This window comes from Monodelphis domestica, chromosome 6, assembly GCF_027887165.1.
Source record: "Monodelphis domestica isolate mMonDom1 chromosome 6, mMonDom1.pri, whole genome shotgun sequence".
NCBI classification, from domain to species: domain Eukaryota; kingdom Metazoa; phylum Chordata; class Mammalia; order Didelphimorphia; family Didelphidae; genus Monodelphis; species Monodelphis domestica.
The window spans coordinates 43,358,880-43,371,964 of NC_077232.1; the positions used below are offsets into that span (position 1 = coordinate 43,358,880).

The 13,085-nt window shown below is 44.6% G+C and overlaps 1 protein-coding gene across 1 annotated transcript in view; it reads right to left on the minus strand.

Moving 5' to 3' along the window:
* The window catches only part of TCP11L1 (t-complex 11 like 1), a 50,826-nt gene that overhangs the window by 28,524 nt on the left and 9,217 nt on the right, over positions 1-13,085 (minus strand). The window contains exons 2-3 of the mRNA XM_001380548.4: positions 11,995-12,176; positions 2,617-2,749 (exon numbers count right to left, since the gene is read on the minus strand). Of these exons, the coding sequence (XP_001380585.3) occupies positions 2,617-2,749; positions 11,995-12,176 (315 nt within the window). The remainder of the gene's footprint in view (positions 1-2,616; positions 2,750-11,994; positions 12,177-13,085) is intronic.

Genomic DNA, 13,085 nt, shown 5'->3' on the forward strand with positions numbered 1-13,085 from the left:
AAGACACTACAGATGGACAATGAATTATGCTTAGAATTGAATTAAGGGAATTAATTTAAGGGAAAATATCAGCCAAGGGAAAGAAGATAGGAAAAAAAAAGAATAACTATGTAGCATTTTGAGGTACTTCTTGACTCAAAATGAGTCTTTTAGGAATAATATTCTTCTAGGGATGCTATATCATTGCAAATCACAGAACATTCCAATGTCTGATGAATCTCCACTGAAGGAGAACCAAAGAACTTGGCAGAAGGCAAAGTTAATTTAAGCAAGCTGCAAAGTATTATGAATGAAGACCTGAACACCCAACATAGTGTCAATGACAGCACCTGAGGAAATACATGATCAGAAGAGGAGATAGGCCAGTCAAGTATCCAGAATGGTGGTCAGCCATGTGCTGCCCTGGACCCAGAAGAAATTCTCCAGGTATTATTAGGTGATTCTTCAACAAAGGGACTGGTCAAAAACCACCCAGTATATGCCCAAAGGGTTATAAAACTGTGCGTACTTTGATCCTGTAATACCATTACTAGGTCTTTATAACAAAGAGATTATAAGAAAGAGGGAAAGTACCTACTTGTACAAAAATATTTATAGGAGCTTTTTGTGGTGGCAAAGAATTAGAATATGAGGGGATGCCCCCATCAATTGGGGGAATGGCTAAAGAAATTGTGCTATAGGGTTATAATGGAATACAATTGTGCTATAAGAAATAATAAACAGGATGATTTCAGAAAAAAATGGAAATATCTACATGAACTTCTGAAGAGAAGCAAAATAAGCAGAAATGGGAGAATACTGTACATAGTAATAGCAACCATGAAAGAATTAACTACCCTCAGCAATACAATGATCTGGAATAATCCTGAAGGACTGTTGGGAGTCAGATGCAGACCAAAGCATACTATCTTTCACATTAGTTTATTTATGACTTTATTTTGGGGGTTTGGATTTATATGACTTGGAAATATGTTTTGCATGATAATACGTGTATAAGACAGATCAAATTGCTTACCATCTCTGAGAGGGGGAGGGAAAGGATGGAAGGAGACAATTTGGATCTTGGAAAAATAAAATCTCTGAACAAAAAAAATTCACCCAGTATAAGAAAGAATTGAAGAGTTGTGCTCTAAGCCAGCAGGTTCAAACTCAAATAGAATCAGGGCCACTCAACAGAAGTAGGATTCTTTTTTTTTTTTAATCCTTACCTTCCGTCTTGGAATCAAGACTGTGTATTCATTCCAAGGCAGAAGAGCGGTAAGGGCTGGGCAATGGGGGTCAAGTGACTTGCCCAGGGTCACACAGCTGGGAAGTGTCTGAGGCCAATTTGAACCCAGGACCTCCTGTCTCTAGGCCTGGCTCTCAACCCACTGATCTACCCAGTTGCCCCAGAAGTAGGATTCTTGCTAACCATATATTGACTTAGAAAACCACATGCTATCTATTTTATGGTATTTTTTAAATTGCAATATATTTCCCAATTACATTTTGATTTGGATCAGCTATACTTAGGAGTGCTGTGGGTCACATGTGGGCCATGGGCCTAGTGTTTCAAACTCCTGGGCTGGATCACTGAAGGAGGCACCTACATTGATGAAGCCAAGATCCCCCAAGGTAGTACAGTGTATAACACTGAAGAGGAAGAGGAGCCTTCAAACATCTTAGCAACAGCTGCTGGTCAAAGTAGCAGCATGTAGCTACCCAGAACAATAAGGTTCAGAACCAAGACATTCTGGGATCTGTCTTTGGGCCCCAGATCACAAAATATCTTAAAACATTCAGGGTTAATAATAGCTTAAGGTCCAAAGATTTTCAGCTCTAGGGTACTCAGCTTATAAGTTCATGATTTACTCTCCCTTTTAAATTTTTACTCAGAAAGTTAAATGTTAATTCATGTAATTAATGTTCTATGCCTTCACCTTGTGATGGCACATGAAGACACTAGCTAGGATGGGCTCCTTGGAGAGAAATGTGAAATTCAAATATACTTAAAAAATTTACAAAATTTACAAAAAAATTTCCTTCATTAACTATTTCTCTCTAATCTATAATAAAGGCATAAGCTGACACCTAATTAGTGTCTTTGCTTAAAGAGAAAAGAGAAGGATGGTGAATGATATTAGCAATTAAGACCTCTCTCTCTCTCTCTCTCTCTCTCTCACACATGCAAACACAAACTCTGACACACTGACATCCCACATAGACATAGGAATGGAACTGTGATTTCAGTGGTATGCAGAATTCCTAGGTGAGAAAGTCCCCTTTATCAATGCAGATCAGCCATTTTTCTATAACTTAAAAAGCACTGAGTGGTTAAATGACTTGTCAGGATCATACAGCCAGGGATGGGTCAGAGGTGGGATCTATGAAGTATGGTAAGTAAAAGGACTGGCTACTTTCCAGAATCATTTTCAAATTCTGATGAATCCTATTTTAGAAGTGTTTTAGTAATACAAGAACAATGCCAATTACCTCTCATACACACACACAATCAAAGAGGCAAAAGAATGGACATAAATTAATTAAATATAAATGACCTAAAAAAGGAAGAAATTATACTGCCTTTTATTAAAACAAACAAACAAAAAACACCCCAATATTCACAAGCTTCCTTACCTATCTTCTGGCAGTTCTGTAGGTTTTATCTGGAAGTCCCCATTCACTACAATTTCATGGGCCAGCGCCATATTAGTGACTCCTTTGGCTGTCTCCAGGAGCTCATCCATTGACACGAAGCGAGGAGGACTAGCTGTAACAAAAATCCACTGTAAGACATTAGTCCTTCCAGGTCAGAAAGAAAGAACCTTTATGGAAATTGAACACCATCTTTTTTGACAACCAAGATCAATATACATGTAGCCTTGAAATTTTCATCCATTTTATCATCAATTAGTCTTTTAAGTAGAATCCTTTTTGACTGCTATTTATTCTTATAAGCAAAAATGTATGTTATTCAAAACAACTATTTTCTTCTGAATCAGTCAAAAAGGCATATTGACCCAAAAAGGTAGATCTCCACAGCCAAAAAAGGAACTGTTGGAATCTGATTACAGATCAGGCCATCTTCTATTTTATTTTCTTCATGAGTTTTTTTTTAATTTTATGTGTGGTATGTGTCTTCTAACATGACATATGCACTATGGAAATATGTATTGCATGAAAGTACAGGTATAACCTATATCAGACCTGGGGAGTGGGAGGAAAGGAAGGAGGGAGAGAATCAGAATCCTAAAATATCAGAAAACAATTGTCAAAAATTGCTTCTATGTGGAATTGAAAAAATAATTTATTTTAAAAAGCACAGATTATGACAAACTCTGACTTGAGAATTAAAATATAAAGATACAGCATGCTCTTCTCTTTCAAAACTCTGAAAATCCAGTTCCAAGGGTTTTCTCCTTCATGTTCACTAGCACCAGACTGGAGATCCTCTCTTCTCCACCTTTCAGCCCTAGCCCTGAGCCAGTCCATTTAACAAATACATTAAAAATGCTTACTGATCACATGGGACAGCTAGGTGGCACCATAGTGCACAAAGAAACAGGGAGACCAGAATTCAAATCCAACCTGACACTTCCTAGCTAGGTGACCCTGGGAAAGTTACTTAACTCTGTTGGACTCTGTTTCCTCATCTGTCAAATGAGCTGGAAAGGAAAGGGCAAACCACCTCAGAATCTCTGCCAAGAAAACCCTAATTGGCATCACAAAGAGTTAGCCATGACTGAAAATGACAGCACAACAGCCTTGTGCTAGGAACTGTCCACAACCCCAAAATGAATGAGTCACAGTGCCCTTTGTGGAGAGCTTCCCATTCACTGGAGAAAACAACACATATATGCAAACAACCAAATAGAAAACCAAGCATAATTTGGTCTATGGTACCCGTTAGAATGAGATAAATGCATAAGGGAAGTATCGACAAACTGAAATCAGGGTGAATCCTGATGTCTTCCACTCCAACAAAAAAAATTCCAAAAATGGGCAAAAAGAGATCCTGAGGCTTAAAGATCTAAGGCAGCACAGACGCCTGTGAAGAGGCTATTAATTGAAGGGGGTGGAGAAAAACAAGGGCTAGGGAGAGAAAAGTCTAGACACATATGATGAAAAAATTGAAAGCAAAAATAACTTCTTAAAAAATTATTTTCAGTTCTGAATTCTCTCCTTCCTGTCCCTCCCTCACCCATTGAGAAGGCAGTAGGATATCCATTATCCACAGGAAGACATCCAAAACATTTCCACATTAGCCATGAAAAGTGGAAATAACGCTCACCTGGACAGTCAAGGAAGGCTTCCAAGAGGAGCTGGTAGTTGAGCTGGGCACTGAAGGGAAGGATGTTAACAGAGATATGAGCATACAGACAACATGATCAAAGGAATAGAGATAAGAGGCAGAATGGGAACAGAGAACAGAAAGAAATCCAATTTGGTGCGACTACAGAATCTTGAAGGGGAACAGTATGGGGGGGATAAGGCTGGAAATGAAGGCTGGCGCTAGACTGGACAGGATCACGAATGGTGGAATACTGTATTGGTAGGTGATGGGGAGCGCATTCAGATTTTTCTGTAAAGGAGGGATAGGATCAGAGTGGTACAGTAGAAAAACTAAATGAGCAATTTGAAGGAAAGACTAGAGGAAGGAAGTAGAAAGATGAGTTAGGGGGTCTGTTATGATTCTTTAGGTAAGAAGGGGATAAGGGCTTGGACTAGGCTGGATGTCAGCCTGCAAAGGAGAGGACTGTTCAGGAAATTAACAGTTTGGCAACTGATTGGATGGACATGGGAGAGGAAAAAGGATGACCCCAAGGTTATACACCTGATTTAAGTTTTATTAACTAACTATAACTAGCTACATCCTTTTAAAATTTTATTTATTTTTTACCAATTACATGTAATAACATTTCCACATAAGTTTTCTGAAGTTATTTATGTTCCAAACTGTCTCCCTTCTTTCCTCCCCACTCCTAGAGCTGGCAGACAATTCAATCTGGTGTAACTAACTACTTCTAAGTGGCTTAGCTCACACTGCAATCCCAGTTATATATACACAATAACTGCAACATTGTGGAATGATCAGCTGTGAAAGACTCAGCTAGTCTCAGCCATACAATGATCCAGGACAATCCTGAGGGACATCTGACAAAGAATGTCTATCCACTTCCAGAAAAAGATCGGAGGGAGTTGGAATTCAGATGAAAGCATATGATTTTTCACATGCTTATTTGGTTTTGGGTTTTATAAAATCATTCTCTTACAAAAATGGCTAATCTTTAAATATTTCATGAGATGTACTTTCAAAGGTGGAAGTGTACCAATCATTCTTTTTGCCTCTTATTTAGAAAATTGATCAACAATGGAATAATGGTTTGTCAAAATCTGTATGGGCATTTTGGATTTAATAAATCACTTTAGGAAAGGGGGGGCGGGGAGAAGACAGGAAGAAGGGCAAATTTGGGTTAGGAAATCCCCAAATGAAATGTTTGGACATGATGAGTTAAGATGCCTGCAGGACATACAAGTAAAAGATCCTCAAAATTGGCTGGGCATGTGGGATGGGAGCTCAGACTAGGAATAGATATAAAGATCGTGGAGTCATCTGCCTAGGGGGCAATAACTCAAGGCCTGAGAATCCTGAGAGAGAGCCTGAAGGGAGAGAACAGAAAGCTGGCCTCCAGGTCTGAACTTGGGAGGACATCCTCCAGTCAGAAAAGGAGCATGATCAGAGATGGGGAAGAAAGGGAGCACAGCAACAATCAGGAACAAGCTGGGAGCTGGGGGCTTGATCCTAGCCCTGCCACTGACCTTGAGCGAGCCTTACACTGCTCTGGACCTGTCTTCTCAGCTGAGAAAAACAAGGGGCCTCAACTAGAGAATCTCTAAGGTCCTTTCTAGTTCTCAAATTCTTTGTCCCAGAGTATCTTAACACATTTCTCCCCCTGGGCTGGCAGAAGGAAGTGGAAGGTGGGAAGGGCCAGACCTGCAAAGTTGGGGGCAGGGTAGACATCCCATGATGCCAGTAGCTTATTTGCTCCTATTTCCCTAAGCAGGTAAGTCTCTGGGTCAATAACTCCCCAGCTGTTGTGAATTGGGAAACAAGGTGAGGGGGATGGGTGGGGTAAAGTATAAGGAGGGAAGGACATGTCCAGAGGAAGAAAAGTTCACTGGGAAGTCAGGGACTGTCTGTCCTCATCTTATAGGCAAGTGATAAGATCTAGATAATAAAATTGAGCCATTTGGCTGCACAAATGGTTTTTAAAGAAGGTTTGGGTCTTCTGAAACTGGTCAAAGGTGATTTTTGAGCTTTTTTAACCTTTACTTTCTCTACACATAGACATGGAACCAGTCTGATTCAAAGCTGTATTTGGTTTGAGGGTTAGCTAAACATCTTGCAGCATTTTCAGGGAGAAGCAAGGAAGAAGAGAAGACCAAAGTCTCCCACTTGCAGTGACTGAGATAATGGAGAATCAGTAGCACAAATATATTGTGTTTACCTATAACAGCTACATCTACACTGTGGGAGTCAGGGCCCTTCTCCAGCTGAATAAACCATTTCAGGAGAGCTAAGGCTGCAAACAAAATTCTGCCCTCCGACAGCAAACCTGGGGATGAGCCTTTCAAATTGGCATGGCTGCTCCTGGGACCCAGAAGCCATAAGGTTGTAATCCCGGGGCCCAAACTCAAAGTCATTCCAGCTGGGCAGGAACTAGCAGAGTCTGGCACAGACTTCAAGAACCGAGGGCCACAAGGAGAAAGGACTCGGCAGGAGAATAGCTCAAATATAAGGCAGCAAGAACAACTGAGATCTGTAAAGGTTCCTTCTTGGAAATTTCTCACGGGCCAGCAACACTGCAGTGAGTGCCCCAAACTATATCATAGTTTTGCAAATGTAACCTGGAGTCTCACTGCAACCCAGCACTGGCTTTATCCATATCAAAGAGAAACAGGGCATTGCTTGTACTAGAGCTGGCCACTTTTAGAGAAGTATAGGGGAGGGCTGTTACAAGCAGTCTTGGGTCCCAGAATATGGAAGAAGGAAGATGGACGATAACCTTGTTGGGGATTAGGGGACAGGGAGAGGGAAGGACAGACACTTGGAAGCTCCTGCTAGGAAGGCCACCTGTGGGAGTAAAAAAATGAACAAGGTGCGAAGGAGCTCACCTGGTATGTGGCCCCTGGTGGGGGGAGGAAGGGGTGGGAGGAGACGGAAATATGCTCCCTGGCAGCTTTTCTAGTTCAATTATTCTTACTAATTTACATGCTTCTGGCGGAGTGGAAGGTCTGTCAGAACCAGAAATTGGACCCCAGATAGAGGTCTCCTGACTTTAATCTTACTGTTCTTTCTTTTTTAAATTTAGAAAGATGATTATTAAGTCATCTAGAAGTGAGAGCCTTAAGAGAGGTGGCTGACCCACTGTCCTGTCTACTACATCAAAAGTCAGTGCCCCTTAGTCAAGCATTTTTTCCTTTTTCTTTTTCCTTTGGATCTGAATGTCTGATTTTGTCAATAGAGCGTGCTTGCCCCCTATGTCTATCTCCTCTTAAAGAAAGCCTTCTCGTTCTGCTTTCTAAATCAATGCCTTGTTAATTTGGTTAGTGAATCATTACCTCGGGGTAAGCTGATAAAGCTGAATGAGTGAAGGAGCAGACCCTGAACTGTAAAACACTCTGCAAACCTGAAAGCCCTGTAGAAATGTCCTTATTCTTATGATTATTCTATTCACAAGAAGAGTCCCACAAATATATCCTTTCAATTCTAGGTGATGCACTCACTTGAGAAAGTTCCATTTAGAATAGCTTCACTTCACCCTGTTTACTCAAGGAAAAGTAGGAGTTTTTCTTTTTTTTCTCTTTTCAACTTAAAACACATTTTGTTAGGAAATTTTCTCTATTCATGTAACAAGTGAGTAGGCATTCTGAAACTCAGAGCCTTAATAAGGAGCTTGACTGCCGGTGGTCTTCCAGCCAGGATCCCAGGCAGGATTTGAACTTGGTCTTTGTGCCTCTGAGGCTGGTCCTCTATCCCCTCTTTTACGATGCCTTTAGGCTTGAATCTGCCTAGATCTGAAGCTGTCCCAAAGTAGATGAGGCCACCTCCAGCACCAATGCCCCCTCTCTCTGGAAGTCTGCAAGGGAAGGCCAGCTAGGTCATCCACTGCTGGCTGTGCTATGGAGGGGATTCCGGTCCAGGCGCAGGCTGGACTCAAGATTCTGCCATCGAAGAGCATGCTAACTCACCCACGTTACAGAAGAGAAACAAAAGCAGCTACAAGCTGACACAAGGAGAATTCATTCACTCCAGCTTTTTAGGGAAATGAGAACCAGAGCAGAGGCATGGACTGTGAGAAAGCTTGCTTCAGTGGAGAGCAGCCTGCCCCGAGGTGTCCCAACCTAAATTTGATTCCTGACATAGCCCAAACTGGTCTGTGCTTGGGGAGACCAGCAGACAAGCATGCCAGCAATGGGCTGACCATCTAGAACCACCTGGAGGACGGAGGGGCAGTGCCAACCTCCTATGCAATGAGGTCCTGGAAGATGGCCAGTATTCATGCCAGCGACATGAGCAGTCTAAGGGAGAGAGGCACAGCAATTAAAAAGTTAAAGTCGATGGCCATTTCTAGCAGGGCCCCACGGTTCAGGGGGTGATCCTTATGGCTTCACAAACTCAATTTTATCCACTTAGAAATGACGATTTGTTAACCAAATTAATAAGAGATTGATTCACAAATCAGGATAATAATTGAATCCCAGGCAACAGGAGAGCCCCCTGACAGAATCATTTTGTGTCATCTGCCTAGAACGAGACATCCTGGCGGCCTGAAGTGTTGAGAATAACAGAGTCAGGGCTAAGAGGGACCTCAGGGTGCGGATGAGGAACCTACGAGGCAAGGAATCCACCCAAGGCCACAAATTACAGATCAGAAGTTGGTTTGGGAAGCACCAAACTAGAATCAAGGACATTTCAAGCCTCTGAGATGGAAGTGACTTTCACGGGCAGAGAAAACTCTCGGAAGCTTCTAAAGGGCTTTCTTCTAGGGTAGCAGGGAAGTGGAGAGGAAACTGAAGCAGAAAGACCAGTCATACAGAGAGTTAGATGTAAGAATCAGGATTGGAACCCAGGTCTCTCACTTCCAAATCCAGTCTTCTTTTCTTTTGTACTACCGTGCTGCAGCTAGTAAACTGCTCCATTCTAGATGGAGTTCTATTTGAAAAAAGTCCTAACAGATTCTGGTCTCAAAATCCCATTATCAGTCACTAAAAACTTATCACATTGCCTTGTATGTTCTGAGATTGCAGTGTATCGTTCATGAATTACTTTTTATTTTTGTAATAAAAACATTTTTTTAACCCTTACCTTCCATCCTAGAATCAATACTGTATATTGATTCTAAGGCAGAAGAGTAGTGTCTTGCTCAGGGTCACACAGCAGGGATGTGTCTGAGGTCATATTTAAACCCCATTTTACAGCTGAGCAGATTAAGGCAAACAGTTCTGGTAATTTGCCCAGGGTCTCACACAGAGTACGTGTTTGATACTGGATTTGAACTCAGGTCTTCCTGATTGCCGGCAAAGAAAAATGGAAACAGAGAAAGAATTCCCTGTTTACCTGGCCAGCTGAGGGACTATCGTCACAAGTCTAAGAATTATAATTTAATAAGAACTTTTGGTTGCAAATCATTTCTCACTGAATCACAGAATTTCAGAGTTGAAAGAGATTTCTATAGTGTCCAACACATACCTGCACCCCTCAAAAGAGTCTCCCTTATACTAGGCATGCTAGCACCCAACATCTACCCAAAGACAGCCACTGCAGGGCAGTCCCTCTCCTGAAAAATTCTCTTTTTTTATTAAGTTTTTCCTGAAATCAAGCTTAAACTTGTCTCTTTGCAATTTTATCCCTAGTTCTGCCCTGGAGGGGTGAGCGGAGCAAGTCTGACCCCCCTTCCCAGGACACTGCGTAGAACGCTTCTCCCAGGGCCGTCAGGCTTCCCGGCTAGTGTTCTCCAGCCTAAACATCTTCCAGTTGCTTCCACCGGCCCTCATCTGCTGACTCCCGCTCTCGGGGCAGCCAGGACCCTGGCCTCTGCATAGAAATGCCATGCCACGATCTGCTTCACCCGTGGGCCATGAGAACTAGGACCAGTATCAGAGCCGCTGACCCGTTTCTGCTGGGGATCCTGTGCGGCTGGTTTGGGGGCAGGATTTCATGGCGGTATAAGAAGGAGTACTAATGAATGAAATCAGGAATTCCATGAGGAGTGCCATGCAGGAGGGCCCTCCCTGCCTCACTTCAGGGGTGCTCGGAGGAGGAATGTAAGGATTCCTTGGGAAATGCTCAGAACAATTCAGAGGAGCATCCACAGCGAGCTCCGGAAGTGCTTGCACTTATTTCAACTCTCAATCAACTGTACTTTAAAGAAATATCATTGACTCGGACGTTCCTAAACGATGAGAGTCCTTCAAAAAAAACAAACACAAAACGCCTCCGTTTTTGGCACATTTGCAAAAAAAAAAAAATTTAAGGCAGGTTGGGGCAGCTTCTAGGATGGTGGAGAGAAACCAGCCTTTGATCCAGCCTCAGAGACCTACCTGGAGGCTGCTCATCCCAGCAGATGCTCAGCTTGAAGTGTGGGAGACTCATTCCAGGAAATCCTTTCAGACTCATGGGAACCAAGCCCTCTGGCACTGGAGTTAGGGGGTGGTACATTCAGACATGCTCAAACCAACATGCATTCTCACCTGCTCAACCCTGAAGGAAAAAAAGCCAGACCTCCCCATCCCCTTTTCAGGTGAATGAGGAAGGCACATTTTATATACTCCATGGAGCAATTTTCTCATCTGTAAAATGGGGGGAATCATACTAAAGGGCTGTTGTGAAGATCAAGGAAGAAAGCATTCTGTAAATTGTTAAAAAGTAGGCAGAATGGACAGAGAATCAGGCCTACGGATGTGAGATCCTGAGTTCAAATCTAGTCTCAGACACTTCTGAGCTATGTGACATTAGGGCAAGTCACTTAACTCCTATGGCCTAGCCCTTGCCACTCTTCTGCCTTGGAACTAATATCTAATATTGACTCTAAGACAGAAGGGAAACGTCAAGAAAGAAAAAAAAAGTAGGTAGTAGCGAGCCCGAGCCTTGGAGTCAGGAGAGACCCGAGTTCAAATCGACTTCTGAAAGCTATCATTGTATGATCAGAGAGAAGTCGTTTCCCTCCCGGTCTCCGTTTGGCTGTCCACAAAACGGCAGCAGCACTACGTGTATTTCAAGCACTACACAAATGCCCATTCTCCTCCCTCTCAGTAGGGGAAGGGAACGACGGGTAAGAGCTGCTGGCTGCTGCAGTAAGCTGGAGCTACTCTGCGGGTCAACGTTACATCTTTATCTCTCAAAAGGGAGAGTTCAATGGAGGTGACTGAAAGGATAGGTGAAGAAGTGACACGTAGAAAGCCCCCAGGTGAAACACGGGCTAGTATGGCTAGGAACTCTGGGAATCGATGGTAGGGTGGAAGAGTCCTGGCTTTGGAGCCACAGGGCCAGGATGCAAACCCTGCCTTTATGGCTTGGTGCACCCAGTGCGCCTTCGGCTGAGTCAGGCACCTCCTTTGGGCCTCCGCTTTCTGATCTGTAGCATGGGTGGGAGGAGGCCCACAGAGGCCCTTCCCAGCCCTAAATCCACATCTAATCCTCTGCTTCCATGCTTTACAACTAAAGGCTGTGGGCTACCAGCTGGGGAAAACCCAGAGACACAGATACCATCCATTTCTCCCAGAAGAGGAGAGGCCGACAGGCTCATTCTGAAACACTCATTTCTTCCATAAGCGAAGGCCTGCAGGACTGACCGCTGGAGGCTCCCCCGCGGTCTTCCACGCTAAGTACCGTCCCCATGGGCACCCTGAGGTCCCGGGCCACGGTGGAACGCTGCCCCCAGACACCCGCCCTGCAGCTCGGGACAAAAATGGAACCCGGCCCCGGGACCACAAAAGGGCCCCTGCGCTTACACTGGGGCCTCAGGAGTCTCTGCGGGCTGGGAGTGCTTTGGCGGATCCTTTTCCGAACGGACTCGTCGGCCCCATCCACACCGTCTTCCTGGGCGCGCTCGGAATCGCTGGCTCTTCCCTCGCTCGAGTGGTGGGCCTTGTCCTCGCCATTCTCGGCCATCCTAAGGGGTCTGTTCTGTTTCCTGGGGGGGAAGAACAACAAGGAAGTCACTGGGGGCCTCCCTCCTCTGTGAAATGAGGCCAGAGGGCAGACGGGGCAGTGCGGGGGCCCTGAGCTCTGATGGCCTCCCCCAGGGCCTCCACAAAAAGGGCCTCCTGTGGGAACCCGCTGAGTCACCCCCAGAGAGTAAAAGCCAACTGCTACAGGGCAGGCACAACCAAGATTCCGAACTTGGAATCCCCGGTTGCCGTTTCAGCTGTCACTTTCACCCATGGAGCCTTGGGTGAGTCATTAGTCTTAGCAAGTGGAAGAATGAGTCTGGGGCAGGGTTTCCCCGGCTGTAAGCAGACTCTCCAGCACCCACGGGCCCTTCTCATCTAGCCGCCCTGCCGTCTTCTCTCTCTTCTAACCGCACAGCCCCGGCTCTGACCAGGAGGACATCTTCCTGAAGCCTGGCTTTGATCTGGTCAGCTCTCCACCCGCTCTAGTGAGCGTACTCTGTCCCAAGTCAGAGCTGTACTCCTGGTTCTGGCATTCAAGGCCCTCTAGCATCTGGCTCCAACTTCCAGCTTCCTCTTCCTCATCATCATCATCCACAACCCTTACAAAGAGGTTCAAGGTTCGCAGAGCCCTGTATGTATATGCCGGTGTGCCACAAGTTTGCGTGACGCTGACCGTTTAGGTTAGAATAGCACCTCCCTCCCAGGGTGGCCGCCTGGCTCAGAGGAATTCCGACAGGATGTCCCGACAGTCAGCACGACGGCTACGGGAACAGCCTGTGTGAGAGCCTTACAACCACCTTGGAAGGGAGGTGCTAGTTTTGTTAGACCTTCCTTCCGTCTTAGAGTCAATACTGCGTCTTGGTTCTAAGGCCGAAGAGCGGTAAGGGCCGGGCCGTGGGGGTCAAGGGACTTGCCCAGGGTCCCCCAGC